The sequence below is a fragment of the Coenobita brevimanus genome, chromosome 102 (genome assembly GCF_032717465.1).
Source record: "Coenobita brevimanus isolate Jiangsu-jjx chromosome 102, ASM3271746v2, whole genome shotgun sequence".
NCBI classification, from domain to species: Eukaryota; Metazoa; Arthropoda; class Malacostraca; order Decapoda; family Coenobitidae; genus Coenobita; species Coenobita brevimanus.
Window position 1 is genome coordinate 36,615,310 of NC_137055.1, and position 18,782 is coordinate 36,634,091.

The 18,782-nt window shown below is 39.7% G+C and overlaps 1 protein-coding gene across 1 annotated transcript in view; it reads right to left on the reverse strand.

The window, feature by feature from the left end:
* Positions 1 to 18,782, reverse strand: part of LOC145415325 (uncharacterized) — a 92,191-nt gene that overhangs the window by 42,104 nt on the left and 31,305 nt on the right. The window contains exons 9-14 of the mRNA XM_080284603.1: positions 18,643 to 18,693; positions 10,141 to 10,329; positions 9,053 to 9,228; positions 3,480 to 3,582; positions 2,559 to 2,836; positions 952 to 1,072 (exon numbers count right to left, since the gene is read on the reverse strand). Coding sequence (XP_080140729.1) covers positions 952 to 1,072; positions 2,559 to 2,836; positions 3,480 to 3,582; positions 9,053 to 9,228; positions 10,141 to 10,329; positions 18,643 to 18,693 — 918 coding nt within the window. The remainder of the gene's footprint in view (positions 1 to 951; positions 1,073 to 2,558; positions 2,837 to 3,479; positions 3,583 to 9,052; positions 9,229 to 10,140; positions 10,330 to 18,642; positions 18,694 to 18,782) is intronic.

The following is an 18,782-nucleotide window of genomic DNA, read 5'->3' on the forward strand; positions in this document are numbered from 1 at the left end:
AGATAAGTTACATTATAAGGAAGTTCAGTTTGTGTATATGATATTCTGTACACCAGCAACAGTATCAAGTTTTATCATTAAATTTGGCAAAGCCTTCAGGTTATAAATATACAGTATATGAGAAAGTCTTTAAAGCATTTTTTATTAATCAGACCTAAGACACATGCTCCTGTGAGCAATCTAACAAGTTTCAGACATAAGACTATTTCCAAAATAATCATCATCATAAAATACTTCTTCATTTTAATATAAAGTGCAGTACAAACATTATGTAATATAACAATTGTTTCCTAATTTTTCAATGGGAAAAACTTGACACTGCTCACTAAAACAGCACTCACTAATCCAACTTTGAGGTTAATCTGGTCTTCCTGTATCTTTCAGTGTGACATAGATATCAATGTAGTAATAAAATGAGTTATTTAAGAGGAGCCTGTGGAGTCACATGGAGAGAGAGGCTGACAAATGAGGATATTAAAGGAGCGTTGTGGTGTGGATGTGGATGTGATAGGAAGCGTTAGGAGGAATACACTGAGGAGGTTTGGCCATGTGGAGAGGATAGGGATGAAAGACTGACGAAGAGAGTGTATGTGAGTGAGGTGGAGGGGGGAAGAGGGAGGAGGAGGCCAAGGATGAAATGGAGGGATGGGGTGGAGAGGCATATGAGAGATGGGGGTGTGAGTTGGGAGCGGGGCAGTGAAATGGCGGGGGACAGGGCGACGTGGAGGCGATTTGTTTGTGGCCACCCCGAACGGGATTGAGGCGTCTGGCAATAGATAGATAGATAGACAGATGGATGAAATTAACAGCTATTCCTAAATCCGATTCCAACAGATCTTTCCTGTGCTGAATATAAGTAGCTAGCAGCAGAAAGACTACAATAAGAGGGACATTACTGCACTGAAAAGGTCAAATGTAACATCACAGTAGTAAAACACTGCAAACCCTGACCTGACACTGCCACAGGAAGTCAAGTCTGGCAGTCCATTCAACTTGACGTCCATGTGCCACCACCGCCAGCAGGAAAACCACAATGTAAACAACACCTAGCACCTCCGTTGGCACCACCGCTCTGTTGCAGGAAATCATCATCATCATCATTCAATTCCTGACACAGTACTTACCAAAAATGAGCATCACAAAATAAAAAACTACTGGCATCTCACCACTGCTTTGTTAATGGAAACCTGTCATCACCATATCTTACTATTCCACCTGCCAATAAGAACTTCACATAACAAACTACCTCCCAGTACCTCTTATGGCACTACCACTCTATCCCAAGATTGTACAACATCATCATCATCAAGACCACTTCACTCTCCTAATCACCACCATTTTTACCTCCTTCCCACCAACAATCTCAATGATCCAGAAACAGAAAAAGGCAAGCAAAAGAGAAAATGAAGTATCAAAAGTGTGCTCAATGAGTTAGGTAAAACACCATTTCACACATCATTCATGCCAATCCCCCCACTACATCAAAAGGAGGGGTAGGTTACAAAAAATAGGAAAAAGAAAACACATGGGTAGATAAAACTATCACCTAAGTGCTCATGCAAATGGGTTATACTGTATACTGATTAATTAATCATTAAAACCTTCAAAAACTAACATTACTATACTGCACAGCATTATTACCTCCACCATGGTGGCTATGTTTTACCCCGCATTTGTTTGTCTCTTTGTTTGTCTGTCTGTCTGTCTTTTGGCAAGATTACTTATTTTGATGAAATTTTGTGGAAGGGTGGCCCATAGGCCAAGAGAGAAATTATTAAATTTGGGGGCAGATCCGGATTCAGGATTACTCAAAGTCATGAATGGATTTTGATGAAATTTTGTGGAATGGTGGGCCATGGGCCAAAGAAGAAATGATGTAATATGGGGGCAGATCTGGATCCAGATCCAGAGTATCCCACACAACCTCCAAAAGTTGTCAATGAATTTCAAAGAAATTTTGTGGAAAACTAGGACATGGACAAGAAAGAACTGATAATTTTGGGGCAGATCCGGATCCGGATTCTATATCCACAGATCCGGATCAAAATCCTTTTTCATGGCAATGGCACTGGAGGAGGTATGCGCTCTCTGAGTGCTTTCTGGTTATTCCACATTGCATAACAGTGCATATGACTGTTTGTGAGTGAATCCGAGCAGCCCTCTACCAACTGCTTAAATAGCATTTTTTTCCTGAGCAAAGAAGAACTTCCAGAGAAGAACAGTAGCAGACTTTAAAGGCCTCCCAAGGCTGTTTGTTATTAAAAGCTATGACTATAATATCTACTTCTGTGCACTTAAGAATACTAAAGCAAGAATGCTCCACTGCCTATCAGTCCCTCCAGCTGAGGTTGGTGGGAAAAAGTGAGCTGGACGACCATGCAGAATAGGAAAACTATGATAAACCCTACTCAGCACAATCTTATTCTGTAGGGAAAAAGAAACATTTAGTTCTTGACAATACTGCACTGCATCTGTACTCTCCATGATCAGAATGACAGGGCAACTATTAGCCATTTTTTAAAATTATTCAGCTATGAATGTGTTTTAAGACTACATACCCAACTCTGATGTCATAGCAAGTGAACAGTGAGTGGTGGGTGATGAAGATAAGAAGGGAGTACACAGTGCCCATGGAGACTAAAAGGAGTGTCTTGACCAGCACGGGTAGCCTGAGGAACACAGCCACCGCCAAAAAGCCGAGAACGCAGGATATAGGGATGTACTCTGGGAGGGGACACCACATGTTGCGCACCAGACCCTGCCGACCACTGGGCAGGCTGGGTGTCAATTCGCTGTAGTTGCTCTTGCATGGCAAGTGGGGCAGCTCACATGTGAACTGAAGTCACAAGAATATCAACATACTAACACCTTCAAACCATTGATGTAGTTTAAGTTTCAATCTTGCCACCAACTGATTACTTTTATCAGCTTACGAGGGATCATTACAATCTTGTCCAAGATGAATAAAATTGTTTGGTGGTATCAATAACATGAAAAATGCAAAAATAATACAAAATACAATGTATAAAAAAAAAATGCCACTTAGTTTCACTGATACCTAGAAAACTGATACAGTATACTAGCTTCCCCAACAAACAGCATCAAATAAGTGGAAAAAGTAATGATACTTTGGAACACATCCTTGACACACACAAATTTCCAAGAAACATGTAAGAAAATTTAGGAGGCTAATTTTGACCTAATTTTGACCAGTGCTATATCAGCATGGGTTTAATTCTCAGCTATTATGGAGCTACAAATATTGATGCTTCTTATGGGTGAATATTGACTCCCTGATACTGTAATTTGTCCACAATGTCACCAGTAACTGTAGCTCCATAACAGCTGAGAAGTGAACCCAGGCTGATACTGAATTAATTACTCAAAATTAGGCAAAAAATTACCTCCATACATTTCTCACACATTTCCCAGGACACCGTATAAGACAAGAGACACATGAACTTGGCAGGGTGACGTACAGAGTTGACTTGTGCCATGATGTACGTGACGGTAACAGCCACAATGGTCAGCACCAGACGCAGCACAAACTTTCGCCCGGGGTCCCATGATGTCACCTTCAACCTGCACAATGGAATGTAGTTATGTTACACACCAATTTTTTACCTGTTCAGTCCCAGCACTCTCTCCAAAATCTATACAGTACTACAAAACAGAAGTTATTTAGCACTCTTTATTTTACTGGGTGTATGAGAGTAAAAAGACAAACCTATCATATATAAAGCATATACTGTTAAAAATAATTTCTGGTATACTTATGAGGGAATTCTACAACAGGTCAGAAATTACCAATATGAACTCTTTCCTTTAGCTGGTCTTTTCTTTACAGGTTTTATTTTTGCTGCTCCCAGGCAACTTCATTCATCGTATGATATCTCTCTTGTATTTAGCCCCCCTGGGGCTAGGGGAGTTTCAAGAATACTCCCCCAGTATCCCTGCTTGTCGTACAAGGCGACTAAAAGGGTTGGTGGTGGGTTAGTGCCCCACCCCGTAAAAAGAACTAACTAAACAAGCAAATAAAGCGCCTCGGACCAGGACGGACCATATGTTGACAACTAAGGAACGGACAAAGGACATTCTGAGGGTGGGGACATGAAATGTGAGAAGAGTGAATGATGAAGTGAAAGAGAGAGAGATTGTTCAGCTGCTTGAGGATGCAAGAGTGGATATATGTGGATTGACTGAAACTATATAGAAAGGTGAAAGGGTGAGAGAGTGGGAATATGGTTTAGGTATATGTGCGGGAGTTAATGAGAATGAGAGGGGAAGAGAGGGAGTATGTCTGATGATATGCAAGAAGTGGAAGGGAAATATAAGAGAGTATGGAACAGTGGGTCCAAGGATTTTATGGGTGAGGATGAAAGTAGGTATGCATGCGTGGGCGATTGTATGTGCGTATGCGCCGACAGAGGACCGAGTAGAAAGAGTGAAAGATGAGTTTTGGGCGAGTGTAGAAGCATGTATGGACAAATTTGAGAGGAGAGAGAGAGTGCTTTTGACTGGAGACATGATTGGCAAAGTTGGGAATGTACGAGTGGATGGAGTGGTTGGTCAGTGGGGTGTGTCAGCTGAAGAAGATGGGAAAAGTAGTGCTTTGGTGGACATCTGCACTGGTAAAGGGTTGGCAATAGCTAACACCTACTTTCGACATAAGATAATCCACAGGTATACATGGAGAGTAATGACGAGGATGGATGGTGAACTTGTTGAACGAAAGGCAATGACAGACTACGTGTGTGTGGATGAGCGAATGAGAAGACAAGTGTTGGATGCAAGGGTGTGGAGAGGGTGGAGGAATGGAGTCTCGGGCCATCACTTAGTGATGGCCAAGGTAAAGCTGCAAAGAAAATGGTTGAAGAGACGAAGGAGAAGACAAAAGGAAACAGCTCCAGTGAGAAGAGTGAAGTTGCAAGATAGTGAGAAAATGGCAGAGTATAAGAGCATAGTGGAAGAAAGATTGGGAAGGTAGTATGAGTTACAGCAGACAGAAGAGGTGGAAGACATATGTAAGATATTCACGGAAGAGACAGGCACAGCGTGTGAGGTGGTTTATGGAGTGAGGAGGAGATGCAGGAGTGTGCAAGGGACAGCATGGTGGAATGATGAGGTGAAATGAGCTGTGGAACAAAAGAAGACGGCATATAGTGAATGGCTAGCGAGTAGAGGTAGGGGAGAAGATGAGAGAGAGAAGAGAGAGGTATATGTGAGCAGGAGAAGGAAGGTGAAGAGACTGGTGAGGGAGAGTAAGAAGAAAGTGGATGAAGAATTTGGGAGGAATCTAAGTGTGAAATGGAGGGAGAGTAAGAAATTGTTTTGGAAGGAGGTAAAGAAAGTAAGGCAGTGTGAAAGGGGAAACAGTAGGGGAGTGAAAGATAGGAATAATAGACTGTTGGTGAGGAAGAGAGAGAAGTTGAGGAGATGGAAGGAGCACTTTGAGGATTTGTCGAATGTAGAAAGTGAGAGCAGTGCGAGTATAAGTGGTTGCGGAATGGCTGGGAGAAGAAGAGATGAGAGGAGGGAGGAAGAGATCAGTAGGGTGGAAGTAGTGGAAGCAATGAAGAAGATAAAGATGGGAAAGGACCCAGGAATTGATGGAGTGTGTGGTGAAATGCTGAGGTATGGGGGGTGAGATTGTTGTGGAGTGGATATGGAAGTTGTGTAGATTGGCTTGGGAAGAGAGAAGGGTTCCAGAGGACTGGAAATCAGATATAATTGTTCTTTAATACAAAGGAAATGGGGAGAGAGAAGTATGTGGTAACCACAGGGGTATTTGCCTTCTTAGTGTGACTGGAAAAATATATGGTAGAATACTCATTGATAGGGTTAGGCATATGACAGAGGAGCTAGTTGGAGAAGAACAAGGAGGATTTAGGAAGGGAAAAGGGTGTGTAGATCAAATATTTGTTCTAAGATGTTTAGTGGAGAAGTATCTAGAGAAGGGAAAGAAAGTGTATGCTGCCTTCATGGACTTGGAGAAAGCTTATGAGAGAATAGATAGGGGAGGTATGTGGAAGATATTAAGAATATATGGAGTGGAGGGGAAATTGCTGAGTGCTGTGAAGAGTATGGACGAAGGAGCTAGGGCTACGGTGCGAGTGGATGGTGAGCTGAGTGAGTTCTTTGATCTCAATGTGGGACTGAAACAGGGTTGTGTGATATCTCCATGGCTGTTTAATATATACATGGATGGGGTTGTAAAGGAGGTGCAAGGTAGGGCAGTGGATGTGGGGGTGGCTCTAATGAACGAGGGTGTGATTTGGGAGATTCCGGTGTTGCTGTTTGCTGATGAAACAGTATTGTTGAGTGAAGATGAATGGGAGTTGCAAGGTTTGGTGAATGAATTTGGGACAGTGTGTAGGAAGAGGAATCTGAAAGTTAATGTAAATTAGAGTAAAGGTATGGTGTTTGAGAGGAATAAAGTCACAGAGTGTACAGTGAGGTTGGATGGTGAGGATATGGAGAATGTGAGTGCATTCAAGTACTTGAGTAGTGTGATGAGTAAGGATGGAACTTTGGGGGATGAAGTGCGTGAAAGGGTACAGCAGGGAAGGAAGGTTGTTGGTTCACTGAAAGCAGTGATGAGAAATAGGGAGGTGAGTATGGAAGTTAAGAAGTCACTGAATGATAGTATTGTGATCCCTACCCTGACGTATGGAAGCGAGGCATGGCCCTTGCAAGAGGGGAACAAGTCAAGAGTGTGAGCGGTGGAAAAGAGTTACTTGAGAGGAGCATGTGGAGTGACATGGAGGGACAGGTTGACGAATGAAGAAGTGAAGGAATGTTGTGGGGTGGATGTGGATGTGGATGTGGTTGAGAAGATTAGGAGAAATAAACTGAGGTGGTTTGGACATGTGGAGAGAATGGAGAATGAAAGACTGATTAAGAGGGTGTATGCAGGTGAGGTGGAGGGAGGGAGAGGGAGGGGAAGACTGAGGATGAGGTGGAGGGATGGAATTGAGAGGTATATGAGGGAGGGGGGAGGGTAGTCAAATGGTGGGTGACAGAGCAACTTGGAGGCATTTTGTCTGCAGCCACCCTTTGCGGGATTAGGGCATCGGGCTATAGATAGATAGATAGACTTAGCCCCTTCACCAGGAAGACACTTATACATTGTCATAACCATCCTGAGCGCACATACTCTGATGCCCCTATGTCGTCATATATCAATGCACCCACTGAAGACAGCAGCAGGTTTCATTTATTGTGCTAGGGCCATTCACACTGGCTAGTAAATATTACTGAGGAAAAAACAAAGTCCACCATTTTTTTTTTTTTTTAATAGCCAATCCCAATATAGGGTACATGGGAGATCATGTGATCGCTGGCATGCTGGAAAGTAAAACTGTATGCTGCCACGATCAGTCTTGGCGGTGAATCATAGGAATGTGTTTTATTGCTCCCTCCACAGTGAATTATGGCAGAATCACAGACTATTCTTGAGGAATTCGCAATTCCTCGAGGGATGAGGAGTATCAGCCATTGGTGCAAGACTCAGATATCGATGTCTCGTCCAGTGAAGGACTAGAGAGTGATGAATTTGATGATACTGAAGAGAAAAAATAAGTGACGTACTTGATGACTCACATCCCAATCAAGTGCCTGAATTCAAAAATGATTTTTTTCAGGCTGAAGCCAGCAATTAGTGAATCTGAAACTATGTCCCCTTTGGACTCTTTCGATTTTGAACTACTTCTGATGCTGATGTGGTGAAGAAAATATGTAAATGGACAAATCAGAGGGAAGATAAATTTTTCGGTGAAAACCCACAGAAAAAAGGCAAAGTAAATAGCATTACATGACATCCAGTTTAAGAATGTGATATGTAGGCCTAGATGTGTATTCAGAGGCCATTCCATCCATCCATCATCCAGTCCTATGTTGCCCCATGAGGAGTGTAGGAGCCCGGGGCTAGGCAGCTGGTCCTGACATTTAAGATGAGAGTGACCAGCCTCACTCATCCCTGAGTGGTATTACGTGAGCAATAAACCCCAACCACCCCTTGGATATAAACCTTCACCAGCTTAATCCGATTGGAGCACAATAATTACCCACTAAACCACCAGGCGCCAAAATTTGGTTATATGGTTACCACCCAGCTCTTACTCTTGAGTTTTCACCTTAATGCCACACCATAGTCTCACATCCATATGTTAAAGTTGGCACTAGCAGAAGGTCTTCATTACATGTCATCTTTTTTCTTAAATAAATTAGTTTTTGCTATTAAGTTCACAGTACAATAAAATATAAAAAAATACTTATAAATTTCCACTTCTACTTATAATGCTGATTTGCCAGTTTCCCCTAAATTTACAGTATTATATTGTAGTTCAGTCTCAAGGTGGAGATTTTCATCCTTTTATTGAGCCTGGGCAGGTTTACATCCAAGGGGTGGTTAGGGTTTACTGCTCATGTATTGCCACTCAAGGATCTGTGAGGCTGGTCAGTCTCATTTTAGATGTTAGGACCAACTTGCCTTGCCCCAGGCTCCTATGCTCCTCGTGGGGCAGCACAGGATTGGATGATCAATGAATGATGAATGATGCAGCTTATTTCCCATAGCTCAATGGCAGAATGAGTAAATACCACGGCTCCACATCCTTTCCATGGTAATTCTTAATTAGCACCATTGTTTAGTATTAATTTCTGAACATTCAAGATGGAACAATGGCAATTTTTACACCTAGTTATAAAGAACAGTGTAGTTACATGGAGAAAGCTGTGATAATTTGGAACAATCCTTGATTTATAAAAAGAATGCTAGTACTAAGGGTAAAGTATTATAGTCTAATTATTTTCATTTCATACAACTGGGCCTCTCTCACACTTTGAAAACAACTGTAGTAAATTGTGGCTGCATAATATTCTATGAGCCCTTGTTATGAGGTAGGACTGAGTCTCCTTGGTTACTACTCGAATCCACTGTCAAATATGATTACACCTGGTCATCAACTGAACTGAATGAGGCTATTGATCTTAGGCTAGAGCAAACAGACCACAACCTTACAAAATTATCTACTCGTGTTACAGAACAAACCTTGATGCAAGGAGGACGATGAGTATGACTGAGATAGTGACGAAGGCTGCTAAGAAGAGGAAGAGGAAAAGTAGTGTGCGTGGCAGGACCAGTGCCTGTACTGCTGCGATGAACAGGAGCAGGAAGAGACAACACAGCAGAGAGCTCCCAAACCCAACATCAAGTTCCTCGTGGTACTGTGTAAAGAAATGTGATGTAGGTTGCACTACTGTCATTCAGTAAGCACACACACACACACACACACACACACACACACACACACACACACAGCAAATATCCAAGAGCACTGACTAGGATCATAATTACTACTTTTGACCATTTACAAAGATACAATGTACAGTATATATAAAAAGAAAGACACTCAGTATTATGAACTTTAAAATACACTGCAACTTATTTCATTACTTCAGCTTATAATAATTTTCTTGTTACAGTACTACAAAGATATCACTTAACCCCTGAACCTGGTGGTCTTTTTTTTCTTTTTTTTTTTAAGTTATCCCTGCTACTATCTGATTATTTTATTAACTTAGGAGAAATCCCACAAATGGAAGGGGCTGGTATAGGCTACAACTAACTCTCCCAGTTCAAAAAGCCTCTCCTGCACTAAGTAAAGTTGTTTAGTAATGGCAAGAATAATAAAAAATATCATCTGAACTGAAAGGACTGGAATACAATAAACACCAAAGACAGAACCTAAATCTCTCTCCTTTTCTCATTATAAAGCCAAAGTTAAGATACAGTAACCATCAAAAAAAAGACTCTACATCTCTCTCTCCTTTTCTCACTATAAAGCCCAAGTTAAGATATAGTAACCATGAGTGACAGAACCTGCATCTCTCATGTTCTCACCATAAAGCCCTAAATTAGAATACAATAACCACCATTGGCAGACTCTGCATCTCTATTCTTTCCTTTGTCCCTGATGCTGACAGTTCATAATCACCTTCCTGTTACTATAAAGCCTTGAGTGAAAATACAGGTACAGTAAGCATCAATAATGAAACCTAAATCACTTTCCTTTTCCCTGTCCTTGTTCCTATAATGCCCTGAGTTTAGATAATGTAACCACCAAAGACAGAACCTACATCTCTCTCCTTTTCCCTGTCCCTGAAGCAAAGCGTTATCAGGGAGACATGCGTGGATTTCTCCCTGTCGACGGAGCGCGCCTCGATGGCCTGGGCGAGGTATTTATTGACACGGTTGGAGGGGGCATGAGGTAAGGACGGGTGGCGCTTCTTGAAAGGACGCTTGAACTTGTCGGACAGGAGGCTTGGCTGAAACAAAGCAAAACTCTCAATAAGGCATGTATATGGCCATACGGAAAGCTTTTATCCCAAAACTTGATAATTTGTTTTCAGGTGAATGGTAAGTGATCAAAACCAATTTCCAACTACAGAAAAATTCTCTTCTACTTGAATGGTCATATATAACATCAACACAAAAAATAAACTGCTTCTAAAAACTTTTTTTTCATGAGTTAAATGTAATTGGTAAGTTAGCAGTTTATAACTGCACACACATATGGAAGTTCTACTAAACAAAATGATGCTCATAACAATGGTGAGGAAATTTAAATGTTTTGTGTTCATTAGTTACACTCACAGCACACTGTATATGTAAGCAAAGAAGCATTATCTACTGTAACTGACATATCAAATAAGCTTCATATGATGATGTGCTGTACTACTGTATTTTTACAGCAAACTGCACAATTAACTGCAATGAAATACAACTGTACATAACTGAATCTACAGTAGAGTATATACTAAATATACCTTATATACAATTAACCATACAGCATGTGTATAGCATCCATTTTTAAAAAATATCATACAAATACTCATATATTCACACAACATATTCATTCATCACAGCTACTAGTATGCTGATGACCCACATAACTATAACACATCCAATATTTCACACTGCATCACCATACTATTCAGCCTGATACACTTACAGCCCAACATCAGCATCCCATCATATCACACCAATTTAACCCCTACAGACCAATATTTTTCATTTGATTCTTCTTACCCTCTGGCAATTATATTTATATATTTATTTTTAGCTACTGGAGGGCTTAGATACAGCCTTCACAAACACATTCGATGAGAGGTCATTCCTAAACTGAATCCAATTAGCTGGTGAGAAGAAAATTTAAAATGTGTCTTGAGACTGAAAGGGTTAATTAAGTCTATGCTCTTTTCACCTTAACTGAAAACAGATTATCCTCTTATAATTTTATGTGTAGCTCCATGGCAGAATAAGGCAATACTAAACATCTTCATCTCTTCCATAGCACTTAATTTTGTGGTGTTATTCTATTGCTACAACTCAGCAAGGCAGATGGCAAGGAAACAATTTTAAGCCAAGTTAAAGTAAATGGGGTACACCATTGGTATCTGCTGCCAGCCAAAACGCAGACTGTACAACGCTGCAGTGATGGCAGTGGTGAATCACTCACTATGTTACGCACATCATCACCATTCCTAAACAAGTACCATCATAGTGACAGCCACATTTTCTCTGGTAAAGGGTGATATACTGTATTTTTTTAACCATTTCAATCCAATATATTTACATATATAATTTATTCTTGTTACATTCAGAAAGTTTTCAGCTTATCTGATATTTTTTTGAGCTGGAAGGGTAGATATAGCTCTCATGAACCTCTTCTCTGTTATATACTGCTGTACATAATTTCAAAAGTAAATAAAATGCCTAGAGATGGCAAGAATAAATTAATGCATCATTATAGTGAAGGGCTTATCATTAAATTTTGCAATTCACTTACACAGTATGCTACAGTACTTTAGATGGACACCTGCATGTGGCGACACCAATATATGTGGACAGTGGAGCTGTTCAGTTACACAAATGTCCCTCAGCATCCTCCCTATCCCCTCAAAAGGAGGATGATTTGCTGCAGGAGGGGGACAACTTCAGCATGCAGTCCACTGAGCTCACAGGCAAATGAGCCTGGGGCTGCAACTACCACTAATACAGTATATTTCATGATAACATTGACAGAGATTGCAGAAACAACATACATGGGTACATTAACATGGCATATGGTGAAATAAACTGGCGATAAAGAGGCACTAAAGAGCCCATGTAACCAATGAAAATGTGGCCCCCCCAAATCACAAACAACTTGTAAGCCTGTAACACAACAGTCAGTACAGGACAAATTTCAGCTACGCAGCATAACCTGGGGACTAAAGTCAATCACAGCTCAATGAACATCCAAAGACTTCCACAATATTCACCAGTTCAGAATTTATATGCATCCTGTACCCACATTTACTACTAAGAGATAGTTGGCTACGAATACAAATGAACTACACTATGCTGTTGTTGCTGTGGCCTCAGACATCTCTGAACTGTTACGCCAATACAGTTGACAGTAGGCTGCAGTTGATCTTAAGCCAATCATCCTTTTTCGGGGAGACAGGGATGGAGTTGAAGGATGTTTGTATAACCAAGCAATAGCTATATCAGTGTCACCACATGAAAGCATTTCTCTCCTGCACCAAAGTACACTATAAACCACCTCTGTCATCATGAATTACACAATATTCATTCACTAAAGGTTCTGAAACATACATACCCTACCATTATATGACTATTATGTTTTTTTTTTTTTTTTTTTTTTTTTTTTTTTGTGGTAACACTAACTCTCTACTTGTGAGGTAATATATTTCTTACTGAGGAGCTCCATGAAGGAATTTTGAACATGTCAGATTCAATAAACCAAGAAAATGGAGGGTGGAAAATGAATTTTTCTACCCATGTTGTCTCCAAAGCTCCTCAATGGACCAGCAGCATCAAGATAATATGCGACACTCTGTAGAGGTATTCTGAAGGTACCGTGTGTCCAAAATTCTGTATATCCTGTAGTATCCTTGATTTTTATTTTCGTGCAATAGGAGTTAATCCATGGAGCTCCCCAATGCTTGTCCTGTGAAATGTGTACCAATAGGCTTTCAAGGTCTAATAATGTCAATGAATTATGTTGTTAGGTAAAGTTAATCACTCCAATCACTGAACACCCACTACAGTGAAGAGGAATCAATAAATCTTTAACTCCAATGACATGTCATCTTAATCTGATTACCACCAACTAATTTTGGTCAAAGGAGGGACTTAAGTAATGAAGGAGCTGATAAAGTACAGTATACACCTAACTCCTCCAGTTTAGACAGCCTCCCATAAACTGAGTAACAGCACTTGGAAATAATACGAATAAAATACAAGGTGATCCATAAACAATGATCCTCTAGAAACTCACACAGTGGCATCATATGTGTTGCAGAGATGGCTCAGTCTGCTGGTGTGGGTGTGGTAATGGGAGAAGGAAATGAATAAATGATGCAGGACACACAGGCAAAGCTGACAGTCATCCCCACAACACACAAGAAACAGCCTGGCACAGTTGAAGAAGAGCATTGTAGGACCACCCTGTACAAAGATATCCTCTGACTGATGTGGTTAATGAATCTTTTGCTCCACTCTGTACTAATCTAATTATTAAAATGATATAATGTGAATCCTTGAGATAAAGTATGTATTTCTAAAGAAGGGCACTGTACATGTTACTAAGTACTTTATGAAAAAAAAAATAATAATAAAATAAAATAAAGAGTTAAGTGTATTATGAGCAGCAAGTTGGCTAGAAAATAAGGTGGCCAACTCCTTATACCTGATTAAGTATTTTCAAATTTTTTTCCTGCTACACCCCAGCAATTTTACTCAACCCAGGACAGACCTCTATGATCTCTTTATCTTAACTTGGCCCAGATTTTCATCTTCTTGTAGCTTATTTCACATAGGTCAGTGGAGGAAACAGACAAAGCTACAGCTTTATATCCTTTCCATAATTCTTCTCCGTGACCAGCATCATATTTTAGTGTTAATCTATTTATACACAACTCGGCATTCAGGGTAGAGAGAATTTAGGCCAAGTTAGAGTAAAAAGGATAGAGTAATAAAGGAGTTAGTGAAAGATATATCTAATTTCTCCATCTACAAGTCTCTCTAAAGCTGAATAAAAATGCCACGTGGTAGGAATAACAGAATACTTTATATCATCGGATTTAAGAGGTTAGGGCAACTCAAGAGGCATGCATAATATAACACACACACCACATCAAAATCTGAAAATTGCCCTTTTTTTCATAATTTTATACCCAGAGACTATAAGCACAGCAAACAATGGAAAGAGGATGAAGTAGGGAAAAAAAAAAAAAAAATCCCTCACAACAAGAATGGAAAGAGGATGGAAAAAAAAAAAAAAAAAAAAAAAAAAATCCCTCACAACAAGAATTAAGTAAATGGTACAACTGTGAAAATGTTCATCATCAAAATATTCAAAACACATTCATTTATATATGCATAAATTTTATCAGGGTTTCATCCAGCATGGTCAGGTTTGAGAAGGAAGCAAATTAAGGGAATGCAATTTAAAAAATCCTAAGTTACCTTTTAGAGGAATTTTCTTTTCATCATACCATTTATCCATATTAGATGCAAACATTATTTCCGATTGAGGATCAGATTATAAAAAAAAACACTTAACAGGGGATCTGAAACATGGGAAGATCCTGAAGCATATAACTTAACTTTTTGACAGGAGGTACCCAGTGTTTTGGGGAAGCTTTCCTTCATCCTTCCCATGCGGATGTAACCCTGCATAGGTACTGTACAAATAATATGTGTTTTTCAGAAAAGAGAGAATGCAGGCATTTGTTGTAGGTGTGTGAATTGCATATTTTTAAGGTGATCTGCATATTCTGTGACCATATGAGCAATATGCAAATCCATTAATATATAAAACACATACCTGTACTGAGACTGCATGCACTGTAACAATGCATGAAGTTGTTCACTCAAAAAAAATAACACACACACGCACACACCAACATCAATGTATGAAGCCGAGTTACGAAGATGCAGGCAGAGCTGTAACACAGCCAGTGTGATAGAGACATCCCTCTCCTCCCTCAGATCTTTACTATTCTGGCACTAAGACATACCTGCCTATAGACTGGACACAAACTACAGCTGCTACTTATGATGGGAGGGAGGGAGGGAAGTCATCAGTCACACCTCAGAGCACAGCAATATTACTTTCTCGTCCCCCCGAATTTGTAACTTATTCTTCTACCTGTTGCTCACATATCTGGTTCTTAGTACAGCGAAAACTGATTGAAAAAATATCAAACGAACACACATGGCAAAACGAAACAAAATTCATGTGAGTTTGACCATAGTGATACTCCAAACATATATGACATAACTACATTACAGTACATTTATAGTACATTACAGCTGAGTATGTAGGAATAATAATGTACCACTCAAACCACACAGTCCAAATGTCTTCCTCAGACTGCAATGCTAACAACCACAATTAATCAGTCCTCATATCTTCAGGGCAATCTTTACCTGGTGAACATAATACCTACAATAGTTTCTTCTATAAAAAAGAAAAAAGAAAAAAAAAAGTCTCCTACCCTGTATGCTGAATCTCTCTCTCTCTCTCTCTCTCTCTCTCTCTCTCTCTCTCTCAAAAAAAAAAAAAAAAAAAAAAAAAAAAAAAAAAAAAAAAAGAGGAGCAGGGGAGCTTTCACACACATATACCCTTCAATCCTGTCTTTTCACATTCAAACCAAGATCAGGTGTTTTAATAATTTTCCTTGCATGCTGTTTACACTACTGCATTTTGGGTCTGCAACCTGTTAAATGATGGTAAAAGCAAACTCCATTCTTTCCTAGATTTAAGTTTCTGTCAACACATGGAAGTAAAGCTGGTATTTTTCAATGAATGAACGTACTGCCCATCTCACTGGACAATGTGGGAAAGTGGGATACAATGATGATGATGATGATGATGATGATGATGATAAATGATGTTGATGATGATGGTGAGATAGACTGATGATGATGATAATGATGATGATGACGACAATGACAATGATGGTGAGATATATCTGCTGATGATGCTTACACCATTCATTCATTCCAGCCTCAGCCTTTCTATGACCCTCTTGCCCTCACCACTAACACCTTTGATGATAATGATATCTAGTTTTAAAAACCTTCATTCCACTCACTTAACTGAAGTATATTTTGGGGGGAAGAACTCTAAGTACTAGATGAGATGAAACTACAGTATATACAAAAGGAAAAGCACCAAATCTCACTTAATTCCCAAATGTTTCTCCAACTTTTCAAATGGGTATGTAACCACTAAAACAAGCACTTACAAAGTAATTATGCAGATTAAAAATAAACTATCATTCAAAGAACCAACACTATATCAGAAAAAAAAAAAAGTGAAACTGTTGTGTGTAAATCCCAGTGCAAAACAGCCAAGTCAAACCCCCAATACAATACTCCAAACATTGTACTGCTAATTCTAAACAACAGTCTGTGTTGAGATGCAAAAAAGCCATCCAATACACACTAAAAATCTAAGGCAAAATAAAGAGAGAGGAAATATAGAGAAATGTGTCATAACCAGGCTGCTATATATATATGCCACCCACATGTGCCATCCTTTTATCACTCACAAGCACTGAGCTGTGACTTGAATTATGTACTGTATATATAAAGCAATCGGGAGGGGCCATGCCAACGAGGCACAAATAAACTTATCCACCAATCCCAACTTTTTTTTTTTTTTTTTTACAGGAAGTACAGAAACCAAAGGTAATGTATAATGTCCTCTTGGTTTCTCTTCCAGCTAAAAAAAAAAAAAAAAAAAAAAAAAAAAAAAATACAGGTAAGACAGGATTATTGAGATTATTTGTGCATCAAAAGCAAGTCTGGTTACATCAGCAATCCATGGCAGGTCACACTGGCAGTAGCTAATGGGGGGAGGGGGACGTATTACCACATCATGGCACAATATACAGTACTGAATTGAGATAAATCTCTTACTCTGGAGAAGCAGAAATGAAGAACAGTATTCGAAGCAACAACTGTATCTCCAGCATCAGTTGCTGCCCTGCTTCTGATAAGGGTTACAATTGTGACTGAGATGTCAGCCTGTATTCTTGTCAGCTTAGAAGACTCTGTTGTACCTTTTCCTTAAGAATTTATTTTGCATTTTACATAATTGTGTTCTCTTCTGTATTCTGCATATCTAGACATTCATATTTTCTTCCATATTTTGCATATTTACACATTAACATTCTCTTCTATATTACCTATGGAATTTTAGCATCAAGAGTCCGTATAAATCCTAAAAATGACAATGTAAAGAAGGTAACCCAGGAACAGATTGGTAAGGAAATGGTGCTATGGTTTGTTCCCCTTAACATGGTTCAGATTTTCATCCTTTTGTAGCTTATTCACATAGCTCCGTTGCAGAAAAAGTCAATGTTACATCTATACATCCTTTCAACAGCACTTCTTCAAGAATAGCACCATATTCTAATGTTAATCTATTGTAACAGCTCAGCACTGAAGACGGCCAGAGGGCAATTTTAGGCCAAGTTAAAGAGAAAAGAGTTTAGTGAGCCTTCCAAATGCACACGAACATGACCTGCCGTTCTTCATCTCTGCACTTCAGTTTGTAGGAGTACCTATGGTTAACAAGGATACAATACAGATGTGGTGGGAGGGCCAGTCAACACTAGGGTCAGCCGTCAGGTTCAGTAACACTCCAGCAGGACAGACACTTTATATATATTAGAAATTTTATAACTGGTGCTATTAATTTTGTTCTTTTTTTATATAGTTCTGTTGACCAGCAAGGTACAGAGATCCCTTATACTGTTCATCATATACACTAATGACAGCATATATATGATTACTCAGGAGCAATAACAGAGATCCCGGTATTCAATATTAATTACAAAATTAAATCAAATTTCTAAGATGAGTGAAGAAAAATGGAACTGCCCATTGAAGTTTCAAGCTGCACTACTTGAAAAACTGTCCTTCATATACCTTATTACTGAACTGAAGTGAAATGATATGGCTGAGGCTGCAAATGAGTGGGGGTCCATAACTAAGAACCCCAGTGGACATTATAAAGGAGGCTGGACAAAGCACCATTTTGGCTCTATATAAACCCAACTTGCCAAAACTTATATGGCTAATCTGAATGCTATGGCAGGTTTGCTTCCATTGGAGAGAACTGGGCCACTCCCACAACTTTAATACTAAGTTTGGTTGAATGAAATTCAGTTCACATCTGCTATAAGGTAGGAATAAGTCTCTTTGGTTACTAATCAACCCTCCAATATGACTACACTTGGCCATTCAGCTGGAAGGCATTAGGGATAATTGCCAGGTTAGAATAAACATACTACAATATGGCTGCAATGCTAGAAAAGGGTGAGTAAGATATGCTTAAGCATTTAGTTCATGAGTTCATATGCTCTTCGTAAGTCTTGGAAAATGGTAGACTTTGTACAGCCTCTCAAGATTCCTGGGTTTCTAGGTAGTGTGAGGGTTACTGACCTAAAACACCCAAGGCAACGCCCCTAGGAGGGTGGGAGGTGAGGGGCAGGGAAGGGTTGGATAGGGTGGGAGGGGGTTACAAACAGCCATACATAGATACATGGACTCACTTGTGTGCACCCTCGTTCTATTTCGTAGTATTCGTGAAAGAATATATTCCTCTGAAAATTGAAACAGGGATTGTTAGTGGAGTTAGTGGTCTTGCCTGGCCATCTGTTGCACGACAGGGGGGACTCAACAACTTGCAATT